Here is a 20601-nt window from a genome sequence, read left to right on the forward strand (position 1 = left end):
CTACAGTATCTATATAAGATAGTTGACGGACTCGTACACGAAACATTTATAAATAAATGCCATATTTCCTGCTGCGAGAAATCTTAAATATTAAATAATTTTTTACAGAAAGAACACCATTTTTTTTATAGTATAATAGTATATAGTAGAATAGTGATAATAAGTTTTCTTTTCATTAAGAGCCTGAAAGTGAAGCTAATCGCGTTCCAAATGCCGTGGTATGAGTACTCCGAGGAAGTAAAGAAGAATTTAAGAATGATCATGTTCCGTCCTATTCGTCCGACATGCTTCACTGCAGCTAAGTTTTTCGAACTCTCTCTTCAAGCATTCTGTGACGTGAGTAATGTTACAACAATGTTATTTGATGAGGTTGTAAAAAATTGTTTAAAATTATTGTATATTGGTATTTGTGGTAAATATTTACTTTATGGGAGGCATCTCTGATGACCTTGACCTTGACATATGTTGTCAAGAACAACATTCTGAGTAACCCTCAAGAAGTTTTAGCCGGCGCTTGTTGTTTATTAAAAAGTTATAAACAAAGGAGTTGACAACATATGTCAAAGTCAAGGTCATCGGGGATGCCTCCCCTTAAAGTAAACATTTACCGTATTTATTGTGACAGTGAATGGCCTTTTTAAACAATTTTTTGATCATATTATACGAGGACTTACTATACATGTACTGGCATATAAAATACTTATACATACAATATACAGTCTCTTTAAACAATTGTTTTATGTCGTTACACGAGTGTGTACTGTGTCTCGGGACACGAGAAACAGAAACTAAAATGTCGTAGGTTGTGAAAACCTCCGCTGCATATTTGAACTTCCTTCGTACAATGACAAGATGAAGAGGAGCTGCAAGACAAAATTGTGATTGGAGAAATGTTAATGTGTGTATGTGAGTTTATCGTTCCTATTAAGTTGGTACTTGCAAATACTACTGTTAGTTAAAACGAAATACTGTACCTACTTGAATACCCTTTCCATTTGTTTGCACTATCACGGATGATGTGTCACTTTCTATGCTCATGGTCGCAGTATACCCACGATTTGTTTTTATCCAGACCGAGACTTGTCTCGTCGGCGACTGTAATTGATCGCGGCTATGGACAACCGTTCTCTCTTCACGCAACTCTTTCCCAACCCTTGCAAACTTTTCAGACAGAAAAAAATGTCTAGACAAAACTTTGTAGCAGTGTCAATACTCCGACACGAAGTTTTACAAAGGGTGAATTTGGGATTTTCGTTTTAAACGTTGAAATTTAATTTCCCGCGTAAAGTTTTACGTAGACAATATTGCAGGTCGTTTCTGCCGTAAGAATCAAACACTATACAGGCAAAGAAATACTTCTGTCATTTACGAATTAAAAACAAAGTTGTTAGTTATGGATGCCAAAGAAACGGTTTTTGGAAATCTTCAGACGTTGAATAATGATATGACCTAACTCTGGGCCAGAATGTAAAATAAAAATTTTCTGCATTAATTGTAAAAATATGAGTTAAATAGAAATGTATCTCTTACCTTAAGAGCAGTATTAACTTTAAAATAATATAATAGTGTCACATTCTTTTGTCGACAGTCCAATTGCGACGCTTTAGTTAAACTTCAATAGTTTTTTACACCAATTAAACATTGCACTATCTCTCGTAGTCATTTTATAATTTGTCCTAAAACCCGAGAGTATTTTACAATTCGGATATTTCGGAAAAAAATAATAAAAAGTACAATAATAAAAAAAGTCAGTTATCACGGAATGTATGCCAGATATCCGTGACACTTTTATAATGCAAGATTTCTGTGTAGAATTGTCATTTTTGTTACTAATAAATTCAAATTCTTCAACCGTTGCATTTGGTTGCACAAGAGAATTAATTCGAGTCTAATTAATCTCATCAACACCATTTTTCACGAGAGTGAATATCGGGTTCATCAATGTGTATCTGAAGATATTAAACTATTGACATCGATACAGACACTGAACCTTAAATTCAAATTACAGTTGCAAATTGCATATCTACGATCTATGGCATTAGCCGACCGCAGACTGATCCCCAACATGTAACGCAAGAAAACGCAGTCGCATGCGCTGTCTGTCTAGAAAAAATCAATTTAATGATACTCAACAATCATCCTTCAATTTTCACTCATAATGCATAAACAGGGAAAACATGATACTCCGGAAAGAAGGGTCGAACCCTCAGCTTATTTCTGTAGCCTAACTTCGCAGCTCGCAGAACTGCAATAACTCCTGCAGCTGTAAATACCCAACTTTCCAGTTGCAACAATGTCGGCAGAAAAAACAAAAATTTCAAAGTTTGTGCAATCAAATCATGAGAAAAATATGGAGCTGAGTATTGGCTGGAATCGTCGGATTCTCGAAACGTTAGGTGTCTGGCCATTGTCATACTCAAACTCAGGAATCCAGAGATGCATTCGCTGGTTGAAGTACGTTGTTTCGTACTTTTGTGTGTCAGTGATTTTCATACCTCTTGGTTTGTTCGGGATATTCGAGGTTGAGGGTGCTTATAACAAGCTGAAGCTCTTCGGGCCGACGAGTTTCTTCCTGATGGTGTACATGAAGTACTATAATCTGATAAACAACATCAGCTATTTCCGCACCTGTATAGAACAGATAGAGTCAGATTGGAAGAACATGACCTACTCAGAGGACCGGGACATCATGGTAGAGAGCGCGATTTCTGGAAGACGATTAGTGAAGATATGTTGTTTCTTGTCATACATCGGTTTCGTGTTTTACTATATTGCCATACCTATCGCCACCGGCCGAGTCACGGACCCAATCCAAAATTTGAGCTTTGTTCCAACATCATTTCCAGTCGCACAGATAATCGCTGACACCCGTCATAGTCCAATGAATGAGATCTTTATTGTGGGCCAAGCCCTTGGAGCACTCGTAGTCCATGGAATCGCTGTGGGTGCTTGCACCTATGCTGCAGTGTTCGCGGAGCATGCTTGCGGACAAGTGAAGATCTTGCTTTCCTGGTTGGAACATTTAACAGGTGGTCGGACGGACATGAGTGAATCCGTGGACGATAGGATTGCGAACATCGTGAGTCAGCATGTTCGAATACTGAAGTGTGTAAGATATATCTTGTATACCTGATAAATATTAATTTTAGTAAATTTAAGTCAATATTTATTTTCTGTAGCATCTGTAATTCGTATTTTAGTGAACACACAGCAGAGTTGTTTAATTAATCCGTAATTTTATTACATAATTTGATTCCGATTATACTATCAGATATTTATCTCTGATAGTAATATTTTTTCTGACAATAATTTCATTGAATAAGAATCTGGAACACGAATTACAGTATAGTCCAAATTAATTTAACTACAGTAAATCCTCTATAAACGCGAAAGCCTCGGGAAGGTTCGTTTGCGTTTTTCGTAGTCGGACACTATTTTTTTTGAGCTTCAAAGGCCGAGCCGAACGTAGAGAATGACAGCGCATCTAAAGAGAGACTGCACGCGGCTGAAACGACTGCGACTCGCCGCGTCTCTTTCTTTCCCATACGCTGTCCTTCCTTGCTCCCGAAACGTTCATCGTTATTTTAATCAGAAAAATACCAAAATATTTGTGAAAGTTTCATAAAAAAATAAGTAATAATAACAAAGATTTTATATTGGTATTACATTGTGGAGACCCACGGGCCTTTAAACTGTGCCGACGATTGCGAATCTCCGCGTCGCATTAGTAGTGGTTCACACCAATATACCCGAGCTGAGATCAGATTACTACAGTGGAGGGGATAATTTTTTGCGTTTATCGTGTACGGCCTTTTTGCGTTTATAGAGGATTTACTGTACTTTGTTACTGTAATTTAAGTTAAAATTATTTAAAATTAAACCTCACCAAGTACAGTTCAAATTATATCGTGTTTAGTGTAATTTTAATAAAAAAATAATAAAAACTAAAGAAGTTTTGTAATTGGATTAGTGGTTAACACCGATATACCCGACCCCGTATCGGATTCCACGGCATGTTTAAACTGCTAGGCGGCGGAGGCCCCTCAATCTTCTCGGCCCCGCGCAGGGGTATGACCCGCAGTGGAGGGGATGTTCGGATTTCCTTGATCCTACGCGCGCGGGTTCCGTTCTCTTAGATTTAGATCAAGGATTTACTGTACTGACCACAAAAAAGTCTAGGACTTCATCATTTGGAAATTACAGGTTCTTGTCCGCTGTAGAAGAAGCGTTGCAACAAGTATCTTTCGTAGAATTCATGGGATGTACCTCGAATTTGTGTTTCTTAGGATACTACATTCTGATGGTATGCATGTGTGGTGCAAGGTGAATTCAATACCTTAAACAAAGGTAGTTTTATAATCAAGTATAAGCATACAGAATTTTATTCTTGTAGGAGTGGGATATACACGATATTACTACTGTTGTGTCTTACGGCGTAATACTCATATCTGTTGGTTTCAACCTTTTTATATTTTGTTACATAGGAGAACTCATCGCTGAACAGGTAGAATATTCAAAACACTTTATGCTTTTTGCATAACTTCAGGAAAATTCGAAATAAAATAAAACGAATTAAGAGCAGAGAAACCGTCACGAATTTGTCACTATAATATTTGTACAAAATACTTTTTACTTACTAAAATAGTTTTCATTCCAGCAATCGATATAGTAAAATTATGTCTTACAAAATCATTCGAATTATTCGAGAGAAAGTGTAATAATTATAAATAATGTAAAATCGATGAATGATTTCAATTGAAATTATTTTATACAGTGTAGCAGAGTTGGCGAAGTTGCGTACATGATAGATTGGTATAATCTGCAAGGAAAGAAGAAGCAGTGTTTAATTATGATAATTGCAATGTCGAATTCCTCATCAAAATTTACAGCAGGAGGTATGGTTGAATTGTCCCTCAGCACATTCGGTGATGTACGTATACAATGCATCGTCTATTTTTGTACACACATATATTCTGCAATGGATTCATAATGTATACAAATTTTTCAAATGTATAGGTTGTTAAGACAGCGGTCGCGTATATGAATATGCTGCTAGCATTAACGTGAATGTTTCTGAGATATTTATTATGTGACACTGCTTCAACGCGCAGTTCATAAAATCATACGATACATCGTTATACGCCAGGCTATCATAGTAGATATTTTGAATTTAGAATGAGAGTGTCATTACAAGTAAGAAGAAAATTATTTCTTGAACCTCTTCTAGATTTAAATTGTTGATTGGTGTAAATCGTTCATTCAAATTGATGTTAACCTCGAATAAAAATTATTTAACACATCTTTTAATAACTTGATATGACTCGATGAATGCTACTTAATATCGATAATACAGGTACAGGGTACAGCAGGCATGCACAGGTGGACGATTTGGGAGCAAGAGCACTCGACCCTGCTCATGAGCAGGGTCGGAGCAGTGACCTTGCTCGGACGTATGGAAGGGGAACTCACCAATTGTAAGCGGGATTTGTAAACGGAGCACGAGAGAAGGCGAGTGGGAGTTATTTTTAGTTATTTAGTTATTTTTATTTTTTCACTAGAATGTTTTTTATTTGTAGACATTGGGAAATAAATCGAACATAAAAATAATACAGAATGTTATACATACACCGTTTTGTATACATCAGACTCGCTCTGTCGCTCTCAAAATAGTCAAATAGAGCTTTGGGCCCACGAAAGCGTGTGAGAGTGGGGGCGGCGTCTACGTTATTGTAGTCTGACCACTCCGGCGCGCTCTCCACTTCCCCACGCCCCTCCCACTCGTCTTCTCTCGTGCTCTGTTTACAAGTCACGCTTAGTGGGTTCCCCTTCCATACGTCCGATCTGCTCTGAGAGCATACGGGGAGCAACTTGGGAGCACGGGGGCTGCTCTGAGAGCAAAGAGCTGTGCATGCCTGGGGTACAGGGTACAGGGTACAGGTACAGGTACAGGTACAGGTACAGATACAGGTACAGATACAGGTACAGATACAGGTACAGTTACAAACAGGTACAGGTGCAGCTACAGACAGGTACAGACAGGAACAGGTACAAGTACAGCTACAGACAGGTACAGACAGGAACAGGTACAGGTACAGACAGGAACAGGTACAGGTACAGACAGGTACAGGAACAGGTACAGGTATAGTGCATGTACAGGTACAGCTATAGCGCATGTACAGTATGCAATATGACGGTTGAACATCATATCCATGGATCTCTCTCTCAAGATCGGTCGACACTTTTCTTTTACACGTTCACGATTAATTTCTTAATATTGTCCTGGAAGCTTATTCCGAAGTTCTTCAGCCGATCGTCGAACTCTTTGTGCAATTTCGATCGTATGGATGTCTGTGTACGCGACTCATAGCAATTTCATCTTGCAAACATCCCATGCAATCATCAAACGTTATTGTTGTCCTTACAACGTTAGACTTTACACCTTTTGCGTTTTTGTATCAGATTTTCCATCTACACGCAATGTGTACATTTTTGCTCTCAGTTCGACAAAGTTCGTCATTATCATCCCATTGTTCTCGTCTTTCATCAAGCCGGGAACCTTTTTATTTACAAGTGGGAAATTATACCTATTCTCTGTCGGATAATCGCTTGTGTCGAAACAGTTAATATCGCATCTCATGGTTTCATAAATGACCTCACACATAATATGATAAATTAAGCTGTCGGTGCCTGTGTACATTACCTTACAAGTTTTACCATATCGAGGAACCATGTACTCATGATGAAATTCGTACAAACAGGTTTTGGATATATCTAATATGCACATACCCACATAGATTGGTTTGTTGAAAAAAGTTTTCGGAAAATACACAGCGTTTATGGAAATTTGGTTTCGCGATCATTGCCTCTGCACCATGTAGCTCATCCCCAACGTGTCACGAGTTTTACGTACATGATTCCGAACATTTTTCCATAGTTTTAAAGAATACCGCGTTGTTCATCAATTTGTACAAAATTTCTTTTCAAAATCGTTGGTGGCATTTGTTCTAAACAGGGTATTTAATTCTATGTATTCGCGGAGCCATGGTGACTCACAGTGGGCTGGATCGAGAAATTTAGTGACATTTTGTTATAACTCTTGAACCATAAGAGATGCACTAAAATTCATTTAAAAAATAGCCAATTTTAACTGTTAACAAATAAAATTTTTTCTATTTTGTTAAATAATAATTGTTAATTAATTTTCATTGATTTTTGTATCGGCATGCGCATAATCACTAGACTGCGGATTTTATGCACATATGGCAAAAATGAGTATGTGCAATTTAAAGCAGTGGACAGGTTAAAAGGATTTGAAAATATCAATGTACTCGTTTCAGCTAATTAATATCATTAGAGAAAAAATTATATTTCTATTTGGCTCCTATGTTGTGCAATTTATGAAGACAATTTTTATTTTTCATAAAGATCCGCAGTCTAATAACACTGTCCAACACCAAATTTGATTTCAATATACTGTTGGGTCCTTCTTATAGAGTTTTTTGCGCTGATTCCGAATCTGGTTTTAATTTTTTTCCTATACGTCCAGTTTTTGAGAAAATGGAGTTTTAAAAAAAGACATATTTTTCAACTTTAAACAAATATTGCGATGTTATTATAAAAGATATTGAATTGTTGTTTACAGAAAAAGATTCTGTAGACTTTCCCGAATACAGTGAAATCCAATATTAATACATTATGATTGTTTAAACATGTTTAAACAATGATTAAAGACGTAGATGCACCACTTTTGCACCAATTTTTGCGGATATTTTCGAATTTATCTCAAAAAATAAGGGTCCAGCGAAAAATTGAACTATACCACGCGAAAGAGCAGACTTTTATCTTGAGAAACCCCCATGTGAAGTTTGCGTGGTCGACGTTTTTACCGAACCAGAAAGCAAAATATCTTCGCCCGACATGCGTTGACGCCAGTGGTGCTCTTCCACTAGCGCGGTCGTTCGTCGGGATACGGCGCGGCGCGCTGCGGTGAAACGGCGCGTGGCTATAAGCGCGCAATTATGTCAGTTTACTTAAATGTAATATTTTATTAAATGTGTTATACTATTGTTATTTATTATTTATTAGTATATTTATTCTGTATAAATTATTTTATGTATTTTTTAATGTTAGTCTCTCGTTTATAGTATATTTAATACAAAAAATACCTTTTGTAACAAAAAAATAATTTATTCACACACTACACTATTACACTATTTACAATGCTAATATATATGTGTACACTATTCAGATATAATACACTATATCGATTTAATATGGAGCAAACTATTTTAATTATGTATTTAAGTCAATAAAAATAGTCCCGTTTATATTGTGTTTGGACTTATTTTACTCGGAAGAATCTCGAGTGTTCATTGGCACTATAATTACAATACATAGACAAGACGACAATTACTGAAAATAAAATTTTTCAGTCAGCGCATTGCAGACTTTCCTTACATTGTATGTATTCCGTTTTCCGTAGACCGTCATTTATTTCAAAATATCGTGTTGGTTCTTAAGAAAACTGATGCCAGAGTTCAGTTTCGGCTTTGTGTTTGTTGAAATCAGTCGTGTCAAGCATTTCAAATCTGCATTGCTACGTATAAAACTTCATAAAAAACATTTATAGTTATTTATAGTATTTTAGTTGTTGTGTATATAATATATGTATTTTAGTAGTGTATTATATCTGAATAGTGTACACATATATATTAGCATTGTAAATAGTGTAATAGTGTAGTGTGTGAATAAATTATTTTTTTGTTACAAAAGGTATTTTTTGTATTAAATATACTATAAACGAGAGACTAACATTAAAAAATACATAAAATAATTTATACAGAATAAATATACTAATAAATAATAAATAACAATAGTATAACACATTTAATAAAATATTACATTTAAGTAAGCTGACATAATTGCGCGCTTATAGCCACGCGCCGTTTCACCGCAGCGCGCCGCGCCGTATCCCGACGAACGACCGCGCTAGTGGAAGACCACCACTGGCGTCAACGCATGTCGGGCGAAGATATTTTGCTTTCTGGTTCGGTAAAAACGTCGACCATGCAAACTTCACAGGGGGGTTTCTCAAGATAAAAGTCTGCTCTTTCGCGTGGTATAGTTCAATTTTTCGCTGGACCCTTATTTTTTGAGATAAATTCGAAAATATCCGCAAAAATTGGTGCAAAAGTGGTGCATCTCCGTCTTTAATCATTGTTTAAACATGTTTAAACAATCATAATGTATTAATATTGGATATCACTGTATTCGGGAAAGTCTACAGAATCGTTTGCTGTAAACAACAATTCAATATCTTTTATAATAACATCACAATATTTGTTTAAAGTTGAAAAATATGTTTTTTTTTCAAAGCCATGATTTTCAAAAACTGGACGTATAGGAAAAAAATTAAAACCAGATTCGGAATCAGCGCAAAAAACTCTATAAGAAGGACCCAACAGTATATTGAAATCACAAAAAAAGTTGAAATTTGTTGGACAGTGTAATCACGTTCGGATACGGTTTCGCCTGTCAACGAACTGTAAAATGACTCGAGCGGCGGCAAACAAAGATCGTCTAATTTATTCGTATTCGAACGGAAACGTATTCGTATGGAAAGACACCCTTTCGCGTCAACAGCATGAAATTTTCTATGCAAAGATTTTGAAATTCGGAACGCGTAAAATTGTCAATTTGTTTGTATCGAGGAAAGATGCTAATTTGTCGAGACTTGTATTCAAAAATTTTTGTACGAATTGATGAATCGTAATTTAATACAATTACGCGAATCTGATTGCTGATCTTCAACATTTTTGTAAATGAAATATACTTTTCTTTAGTTATTGGTAGTACGTCGACACTACCTTCAAACGCATTAGCTATTTCTTCGATAATGAAATGTGAATCGTACCCGGATAAATTGTGGAAAACTATGGGAATGCAAAACGAATTTTTGTAATTTAAATTGCAATCTTGATGCGTGGGGCCTCTACATATATCGTCCTGTTAGATGACAATGATCGCGCACCCGTATATCGTTTTCCTCACATGGATTTCGCAAATGTTGCAATGCGCTGCGTTGATAAGTGCCTCGCACTGTTCATTCGTTAGCTGTTTCATACTTTATCAAATAAAAAAATTATGAGAAAGATCTCATTTTTTTTTTAAACCAATCCTCCTCCTCCGCCTCCTCCTCCTACTCATACAATTAAACTCGTATTTATTAAAAAGAAAACAATTACAGTAATAATATCGCCCCCTCCCAATACAGCGAGATATTTTTTACATTAGTGAAAAGTTACTCTTATCTACTCTTTAATTATACAAATATACAAGTATTAAAAAGTAATTAAAACATAATTATTGCAGCGAATTTCTTGTCATTTGTCTTCATTATTTTTGTTACCTGCGAACAGACAGATAGACAGTTATATATCATGTTATATACTCTGGGATATTTTTTCTTTGAAAATTTATTTACCTTCGAGCGGCGATTCTTTGACGAATCCGCAGACGTCCATACCGCGCTTCGTCCCGCAAGCGTATCCGCAGAATCTTGACCAGGCACGATGCTTCATGGGATCGTCGTCGTCTTCCCATCGAGTCAGCCGTATGCCGCATTCGGAACATTCGACGCTACCCTCATCGCCCACATGGAAAAATCCTGTGGCTGCGAGTTTTTCAGGTTGAATGATGTACGAGTAACGCCAGTTGCGGAAACTTTTGAGTCTGTCGCGCTCGAAGTAATAATCGGGTGTTGCTGTGAGATCCTGATCGGTTGTTGCGACGGCTGCAGGATCAATCTCCGATTTCGCAATATAATATCACGCAACTGTCATCGCGTAACAGATTACCGAATATACACTTTGTAGAGTCAAAGATTGTGAAACCGTTCAGTACGATCTCTTCAGAAAATATACGATTTGTATAACAGATTTTATATAGTGACCTAATAAAGAACAATAGGCCATATACAGTCTCCGATCATTTCCACAAGTGGTGACCACGAAGAACGAACATGGACGGAAAAGAAAACAACGAATAAGGAAGCAACGGAGCCGAAAAATTAGCATTCAACCAAATCAGCGGTTTCGGCCTTAAGATACCACCGTTCTGGAAGTTAAACCCACGATTTGTTTTTATCCAGACCGAGACTTTTGTCTCGTCGGCGACTGTAATTGATCGCGGCTATGAACAACTGTTCTCTCTTCACACAACTCTTTCCCAACCCTTGCAAACTTTTCAGACAGAAAAAAATGTCTAGGCAAAACTTTGTAGCAGTGTCAATACTCCGACACGAAGTTTTACAAAGGGTGAATTTGGGATTTTCGTTTTAAACGTTGAACTTTAATTTCCCGCGTAAAGTTTTACGTAGACAATATTGCAGGTCGTTTCTTCCGTAAGAATCAAACACTATACAGGCAAAGAAATACTTCTGTCATTTATTAATTAAAAACAAAGTTGTTAGTTATGGATGCCAAAGAAACGGTTTTTGGAAATCTTCAGACGTTGAATAATGATATGACCTGACTCTGGGCCAGAATGTAAAATAAAAATTTTCTGCATTAATTGTAAAAATATGAGTTAAATAGAAATGTATCTTTTACCTTAAGAGCAGTATTAATTTTAAAATAATATAATAGTGTCACATTCTTTTGTCGACAGTCCAATTGCGACACTTTAGTTAAACTTCAATAGTTTTTTACACCAATTAAACATTGCACTATCTCTCGTAGTCATTTTATAATTTGTCCTCCAACCCGAGAGTATTTTACAATACGGATATTTCGGAAAAAAATAATAAGCAGTACAATAATAAAAAGTCAGTTATCACGGAATGTATGCCAGATATTCGTGACACTTTTATAATGCAAGATTTCTGTGTAGAATTGTCATTTTTGTTACTAATGAATTCAAATTCTTCAACCGTTGCATTTGGTTGCACAAAAGAATTAATTCGAGTCTAATTAATCTCATCAACACCATTTTTCACGAGAGTGAACATCGGGTTCATCAATGTGTATCTGAAGACATTAAACTATTGACATCGATACAGACACTGAACATTAAATTCAAATTACAGTTGCAAATTGCATATCTACGACCGCAATCTATGGCATTAGCCGACCGCAACTGATCCCCAACATGTAACGCAAGTAAACGACGTCGCATGCGCTGTCTGTCTAGAAAAAATCAATTTAATGATACTCAACAATCATCCTTCAATTTTCACTCATAATGCATAAACAGGGAAAACATGATACTCCGGAAAGAAGGGTCGAGCCCTCAGCTTATTTCTGTAGCCTAACTTCGCAGCTCGCAGAACTGCAATAACTCCCGCTGTAAATACCCAACTTTCCAGTTGCAATAATGTCGGCAGAGAAAACAAAAATTTCAAAGTTTGTGCAATCAAATCATGCGAAAAATATGGAGCTGAGCATTGGCTGGAATCGTCGGATTCTCGAAACGTTAGGTGTCTGGCCATTGTCATACTCAAACTCAGGAATCCAGAGATGCATTCGCTGGTTGAAGTACGTTGTTTCGTACTTTTGTGTGTCAGTGATTTTCATACCTTTTGGTTTGTTCGGGATATTGGAGGTTGAGGGTGCTAATAACAAGCTGAAGATCTTCGGGCCGACGAATTTCTTCCTGATGGTGTACATGAAGTACTTCAATCTAATAAACAACATCAGCCATTTCCGCACCTGTATAGAACAGATAGAGTCAGATTGGAAGAACATGAGCTATCCAGAGGACCGGGACATCATGGTAAAGAGCGCGATTTCTGGAAGACGATTAGTGAAGATATGTTGTTTCTTGTCATACATCGGTTTCGTGTTTTACTATATCGCCATACCTATCACCACCGGCCGAGTCACGGACCCAATCCAAAATTTGAGCTTTGTTCCAACATCATTTCCAGTCGCACAGATAATCGCTGACACCCGTCATAGTCCAATGAATGAGATCTTTATTGTGGGCCAAGCCCTTGGAGCACTCGTAGTCCATGGAATCGCTGTGGGTGCTTGCACCTATGCTGCCGTGTTCGCGGAGCATGCTTGCGGACAAGTGAAGATCTTGATTTCCCGGTTGGAACATTTAACAGGTGGTCGGACGGACATGAGTGAATCCGTGGACGATAGGATTGCGAACATCGTGAGTCAGCATGTTCGAATACTGAAGTGTGTAAGATGTATCTTGTATACCTGATAAAAATCAATTTTAGTAAATTTAAGTCAATATTTATTTTCTGTAGCATCTGTAATTCGTATTTTAGTGAACACACAGCAGAGTTGTTTAATTAATCCGTAATTTTATTACATAATTTGATTCCGATTATACTATCAGATATTTATCTCTGATAGTAATATTTTTTCTGACAATAATTTCATTGAATAAGAATCTGGAACACGAATTACAGTATAGTCCAAATTAATTTAACTACAGTAAATCCTCTATAAACGCGAAAGCCTCGGGAAGGTTCGTTTGCGTTTTTCGTAGTCGGACACTATTTTTTTTGAGCTTCAAAGGCCGAGCCGAACGTAGAGAATGACAGCGCATCTAAAGAGAGACTGCACGCGGCTGAAACGACTGCGACTCGCCGCGTCTCTTTCTTTCCCATACGCTGTCCTTCCTTGCTCCCGAAACGTTCATCGTTATTTTAATCAGAAAAATACCACAAATATATTGGTGAAAGTTTCATAAAAAAATAAGTAATAATAAAAAAGATTTTATATTGGTATTACATTGTGCAGACCCACGGGCCTTTAAACTGTGCCGACGATTGCGAATGTCCACGTCGCATTAGTAGTGGTTCACACCGATAAACCCGAGCTGAGATCAGATTACTACAGTGGAGGGGATAGTTTTTTGCGTTTATCGTGTACGGCCTTTTTGCGTTTATAGAGGATTTACTGTACTTTGTTACTGTAATTTAAGTTAAAATTATTTAAAACTAGACCGGCGTTGTTGCCCGCGAGCTTCGCGAGTAGGGTTGTTGTAGCTCGCTCGCTTTGCGAATTCGATTATCCAATATTGGTGAATATCCGCGTCCGCTACGCATATTAATACCGCTCGCGCAACACCTCACTTGCGAGAAACTCGCTACGTCGCGTTGTCCATCTGGCGGTGACCGCGGTAGGTGACGCCGTCGTGGCCCTCTCGCGGCGGTTGCGGTGTGGGTAGTATCATTTTTTCCCGAATTTTCATGTTTCCGAGCAACTTTTTCAATTTTTTTTAAATCTAAAAACCTGATTCGGACTACAACGAACATTTAAAAAAAAATTAGCCAAATCGGTCCAGCCGTTCTCCCGTGATGTCGTGACCAACGAACAGCATTTGATTTTTAATATATAGAAGAAGAAGAAGAAGAAGATTAAACCACACCAAGTACAGTTCAAATTATATCGTGTTTAGTGTAATTTTACTAAAAAAAATAATAAAAACTAAAGAAGTTTTGTAATTGGATTAGTAGTGGTTACCACCGATATACCCGCCCGACCCCGTATCGGATTCCACGGCATGCTTAAAATGCTAGGCGGCCGATGCCCCTCAATCTTCTCGGCCCCTCGGAGGGGTATGACCCGCAGTGGAGGGGATGTTCGGATTTCCTTGATTCTACGCGCGCGGGTTCCGTCCTCTTAGATTTAGATCAAGGATTTACTGTACTGACCACAAAAAAGTCTAGGACTTCATCATTTGGAAATTACAGGTTCTTGTCCGCTGTAGAAGAAGCGTTGCAACAAGTATCTTTCGTAGAATTCATTGGATGTACCTCGAATTTGTGTTTCTTAGGATACTACATTGTGACGGTATGCATGTGTGGTGCAAGTGAACTCAATACCTTAAACAAAGGTAGTTTTATAATCAAGTATAAGCATGTAGAATTTTATTCTTGTAGGAGTGGGATATACACGATATTACTACTGTTGTGTCTCACGGCGTAATACTCATATCTGTTGGTTTCAACCTTTTTATATTTTGTTACATAGGAGAACTCATCGCTGAACAGGTAGAATATTCAAAACACTTTATGCTTTATGCATAACTTCAGGAAAATTCGAAATAAAATAAAACGAATTAAGAGCAGAGAAACCGTCACGAATTTGTCACTATAATATTTGTAGAAAATACTTTTTACTTACTAAAATAGTTTTCATTCCAGCAATCGATATAGTTAATTATGTCTTACAAAATCATTCGAATTATTCGAGAGAAAGTGTAATAATTATAAATAATGTTAAATCGATGAATGATTTCAATTGAAATTATTTTATACAGTGTAGCAGAGTTGGCGAAGTTGCGTACATGATAGATTGGTATAATCTGCAAGGAAAGAAGAAGCAGTGTTTAATTATGATAATTGCAATGTCGAATTCCCCATCAAAATTAACAGCAGGAGGTATGGTTGAATTATCCCTCAGCACATTCGGTGATGTACGTATACAATGCATAGTCTATTTTTGTACATATATTCTGCAATGGAATCGTAATGTATACAAATTTTTCAAATGTATAGGTTGTTAAGACAACGGTCGCGTATATGAATATGCTGCTAGCATTAACGTGAATGTTTCTGAGATATTTATTATGTGACACTGCTTCAACGCGCAGTTCATAAAATCATACGATACATCGTTATACGCCAGGCTATCATAGTATTATATAATAAATATTTTGAATTTAGGATGAGAGTGTCATTCCAAGTAAGAAGAAAATTATTTCTCGTACCTCTTCTAGATTTAAATTGTTGATTGAATAAAAATTATTTAACACATCTTTGCACCTAATAGCAGCAAATTTTGATTCAACAAACTGTATTCTGTAACTCATAAACGTATCAATTACAAAGTGAACAGGTCAAACTGATCCGTTTCAAATTCTTCATTCTACAATAAATTGACCACTTAATTTTTATAAAAAAATTGGAAAAATTAGTTTTATTGCTCGGTAGTTGTAATGTGAAATTCTCTGTTTCCGTCAATTGAGATTTGAGTTTTTAATTTCTTCAATAAATTAATGTCGCAATTCACATATCTAATAGAGTAACGGCGAACCTCGATGTCCTTAAATAATTTTTATAATGTCACGTACAGTAATTAATGTTCACATGCTAACTTTTCGGTTGAAATCATCAACGCTAATAAACTACCGAATATTCGATCACTCGTTCGCTGAACAACGACCATTGTTTTTCTCCTAAAAATAAGACGAACGAATATTTCAGCATTTACAATAAAAAATTAAAGGACACGATTCAATAAAAATGATAAACTAACGAACGTGTCTCTTTATTCTTTGTTTTATTCCTGGAAAAAATTTGTCAATCTTCAGAGTGCTGAATCACGAAAACTCACGGACACGTGATCACCAATGATTACCCTGTCCCTTCCAGCGTGGCGCGGCGTGCGGTATAGATAATCAATGTATTGATATGGAGCAATCATCATCCTCTTGTCCTCACTTAAAATGCATAAAGCAATAAGTGACCAAGCACGACAAGAGGGTGAAGTGTTCTGTGGAAAACCATACTTCTTCCGTTAGGGTATTGCGTGTTCAATCCCTTCCAATAGGGGCTAATAAATGGGCGCAGCCGCAGCCGTAGCATGTGGCATGCAGAACGATTGCTCCGAAGATTTCAGTGCAAACTGAACTTTCGAGGTAAAGCAATGTCTAATCATCAAACAACTCCCACGATCTCTCTGGCGAAAGAGTTCGAACACAGAACGAATGTGAACTTGAGCATTCAATGGAATCGTTGGATTCTAAGACCGATGGGCGTGTGGCCTAGTTCGGACACTGTTTCAGGCTCCGAGAAATGTTCGAACCGATTAATGAATCTCGTCTGCTACTCTTTAATTAGCTTCCTGTTCGTACCCTGCTGGCTGTTCATGATGCTCGAGGTGGAGAACCTCTACGACAAGTTAAAGCTCTTCGGGCCATTAAGCTTCTGCGTGATGGCGTACATGAAGTATTACTCGCTGATGACCCACGCGAATGACATACGCGAGTGCATAAAATACATCGAATGGGACTGGAGGAACGTAAAATATTCCAAGGACAGGGAGATCATGGTAACGAATGCGAAATTCGGCCGACGATTAGTGAAAATCTGCATGTTCTTCATGTACAGCGGCTTCGTGTTCTATTACATCGCTTTACCCATCAGAGTCGGGAGAATCGCGGTGGAGGAGCAGAATTTGACTTTCATTCCCATGGTATTTCCCATGACGAAGTTCATGCCTGATACTCGGCATAGACCTCTCAACGAGATCTTTTTTTCTATTCAATTTTTTGGAGGTATTGTCATCCATGGTGTTGCGGCGGCCACTTGCAGTTTGGTTGCTGCACTCGCGGTGCATGCTTGTGGACAGGTGAAAATCTTGCTTCGTTGGCTGGAACTCCTAATAGAGGGTCGGCCAGATATGAGCAAATCCGTGGACGAAAGGATCGCGAGCATCGTGAGTCAACACGTTCGAATATTGAAGTGTGTAAGATACGTCTTCTGACTGATTTTTATTTCTTAAGGGTCGTAAATTGCTAAATTAATTATATCTGGATAAGCTTATGCACAAAGAATTGAAAATTTGAGTTCCATAAACGATCGTTTGTCGAATAATGTGTCCGAATCCTACGAGAATGATAAATATGTAAATGATACACAGAAGTGTATAGAGCGCGGTCTCTGTATCTGACATGATTTTCCGGAATAAGCTCTTCTGATTTTTTTTTAACATGAAAAAATATTTAAACCGAAGATAGAGATTCGGAGAGAAAGTCTTTTATCTATCATAAGAATACAAAAACTGATTTATTCCAACGTATTATTGATATTGATACAATGCACAATGTTTATAGAATTCTATAATATTTGTCTTGATCTGTCTGGAATAGAATTTTGTAGAGCAGGAAGGATAGAGCATAGAAGTAGAATAGTGTAAATATTAGAGGTATGCAAGAATATTCGAGAATTCCCGGATTTTTTTGGGAATCCCCGGGGGTATTCGGGTTCCCTGTGAATTTTTTCGGGATTCCCGGGGTGTTCGGGTTTCCCGTGAATTTTTTCGTTATTTCTTATACTCTACGGAATACGTCCCGCACTCCCGTTCCAGAATTCCCATCCCGTCCCGGTCTCGCACACCTCTAGAATTTACACAAACTAATTCTTACTTCCAGATGTATAAACATTAGAGGTGTGCGAGACCAGGACGGGGCGGGAATTCCGGAATGGGAGTACGGGACATATTCCGTACAGTATCAGAAATTCCGAAAAAATTCACGGGAAACCCCAGTACGCCCGGGAATCCCGAAAAAATCCGGGAATTCCCAAATATTCTCGCACACCTCTAGTAAATAGTGGTTATGGACATTGAATAATTGTGTCCTGCAATTTTACAATTGCAGGTTTTTATCCATCACGGAGATGGCGATGCGGCAGATATCTTTCGTAGAATTTACAGGATGCACCTTGAATCTATGTCTACTAGGATATTACGCAATAATGGTATGAGTGTACGATAGAAATTTAAACAAATATGGACTCGAATATGAATGTACAGATATAAATGAATACTTTTGCTCTTCTAGGAATGGGATCCCAATGATCTCACCGCTACTGTCACTTACATAACAATCCTTGTATCTCTCGGTTTTAATATCTTCATATTTTGTTATATTGGAGATCTTGTTGCTGAACATGTAAGACTTTAGTCCATAATTTTGATTGTTTAATATACATAATAATACATCATTTTTCACCGAAGTGGTAAAGAATACAGTCCAGTGAAAGAGTGTAAATTAGCGGGACGGGAACGGGGCAAGAAGGCATTGCGGACGCTCCGCCCGATCCTCACTTTTCGATTCACGCGTAGCTCCCGCCGTTCATAGGCGTACGAACAAATATTGCTACTATGCATTTCTACTATGATAATTTGTAAATAACTTGTTTTATTCCGGATACTCAATATAAGTATATTTATTAAGTACAATTTCTAAACGAAATACAAACTACGGACGTATGTAATACAAAAGATCTTAGTAGTCTAGACAAGACTCGGTAAGAGACTGTTCGAAAGCGAATGAAGACTGAGAAAAGAATGCTCGCGAGAAGAAGAAATCAGCAGGAGATATAGGTTTCGCGTTCTGTAAAGTGGGGGTTGTTTTAGGTCTAATGGTCAGTAAGGGATGAATCATGGGGATGAGGTTCAAAGATGAGTAATGGTAGATGGAATGTCGAACTGAAGATAGAGAGACGAACTGAAACGTTTAGATTACATGAGTGATTACTAATGCTAGAGAGAATCTTATCGTTGGTATACAACAAACTAATAACGCGCGCGCGCGCGATTTTATTCCATGGCCAGTTATTCGTCGGTCACAAATAAATACTTATTTACTCATTATACCTTATTCAAAAAGAACTCGAATGGATAAGATGGTCAAAAGTGCCCTTGAGTCGAATCATATCGACGATAGGTCTTCGATAGGGCATCAAGAAAAAATGTACTGAGTAAAATTTCAACCCTGTATCCCGATCGGGAGGGTAGTTATGAGGTAAAATACAAAAACTAGTTCATGGCTTATTTTTCATAGTTAATGAAGTTTAGAAATTCTGAGAAAAATCTGACACATGTCAAGGACCCAAATACATATTCTGCAATTGGTTTCACATTTTTAAATTGAAAATCCTGCTTGTAGAAATCAAAAACCTCAAAAAAATCTAAAAAATGCAGATTTCACATGGAAGTTCTACAGTGACAACATTTATACTTTTACAGTACCGATATATTGTAATAGTTATTGTTCATGAATTTTTTCAGATTTTATGGTTAGGTGCACCGTAGTAAAAAAAAAGATTTTTTCTACGTCTTCTCCGCGAAGAACTAAGTTAACCTTACAATTTTTACGTCTTATTTATTCTGTAAAACAGAAGTAATTAAAAAATGAAATGAGTAGAACAGAAACGTTTTTTGTTACAGTGCAACAGAGTTGGCGAAGTGGCGTACATGATTGATTGGTATCAACTATGGGGGAACAGAAAACGTTGCTTGATACTAATAATCGCTATGTCCAATTGCTCTACAAAACTTACCGCAGGAAAAATGGTCGAATTGTCTCTCAGCACATTCGGTGACGTACGTAAATATGCAAGTTTTCCCTTTTGGTTTGGAATCCTGCAACATCAAAATTAATCCGAATATTTTCCAAACAAATAGGTTGTTAAAACGGCAGTCGGATTCTTAAATATGCTGCTAGCGTTAACAAAATAGTTTTCTGAAGAACTCGTTATGAACTGTCATATACTTTACAGTGTATATTGAATAAGAATGACGTTAAATACAAAAAGACAATTTTCATATTTTAACCGAACAGTCTTAGATGTAATTTGGTAACCAGATTGTTATAAGTTATACTATTACAAAGAGTGCAACAAAGACTACAGAAACGCGATACACTAGTTTCGGAACGGTGTCTAGATAAGTAAATCAAATCAGATTACATATCAATTAAAACAAACTAAAAAATTAGTTGTAATGTAGAAGTTGTAAAATTTCGACTTACGATCACCGTGACATATTGACCACGAAGTGGTGAACAAGA

At 37.2% G+C, this 20601-nt stretch overlaps 2 protein-coding genes across 2 annotated transcripts; both read left to right on the top strand.

Annotated features, from left to right (window-relative positions):
- The first annotated feature begins 5371 nt into the window (after positions 1-5371).
- On the top strand, positions 5372-15528 carry LOC143207222 (uncharacterized). The gene is made up of 5 exons (XM_076420436.1): positions 5372-5474; positions 12563-13203; positions 14903-15013; positions 15283-15466; positions 15521-15528. The coding sequence occupies exons 1-5, from the start codon at positions 5372-5374 to the stop codon at positions 15526-15528; spliced, it is 1047 nt and encodes a 348-aa protein (XP_076276551.1).
- A 1133-nt stretch (positions 15529-16661) lies between these two features.
- LOC143207223 (odorant receptor 10-like) lies at positions 16662-20270 on the top strand. Its single transcript, XM_076420437.1, has 5 exons — positions 16662-17488; positions 18406-18505; positions 18589-18699; positions 19980-20135; positions 20217-20270. The coding sequence occupies exons 1-5, from the start codon at positions 16671-16673 to the stop codon at positions 20268-20270; spliced, it is 1239 nt and encodes a 412-aa protein (XP_076276552.1). The 5' UTR covers positions 16662-16670.
- The last annotated feature ends 331 nt before the right edge of the window (positions 20271-20601 follow it).

The sequence above is a fragment of the Lasioglossum baleicum genome, chromosome 3, assembly GCF_051020765.1.
Source record: "Lasioglossum baleicum chromosome 3, iyLasBale1, whole genome shotgun sequence".
NCBI classification, from domain to species: domain Eukaryota; kingdom Metazoa; phylum Arthropoda; class Insecta; order Hymenoptera; family Halictidae; genus Lasioglossum; species Lasioglossum baleicum.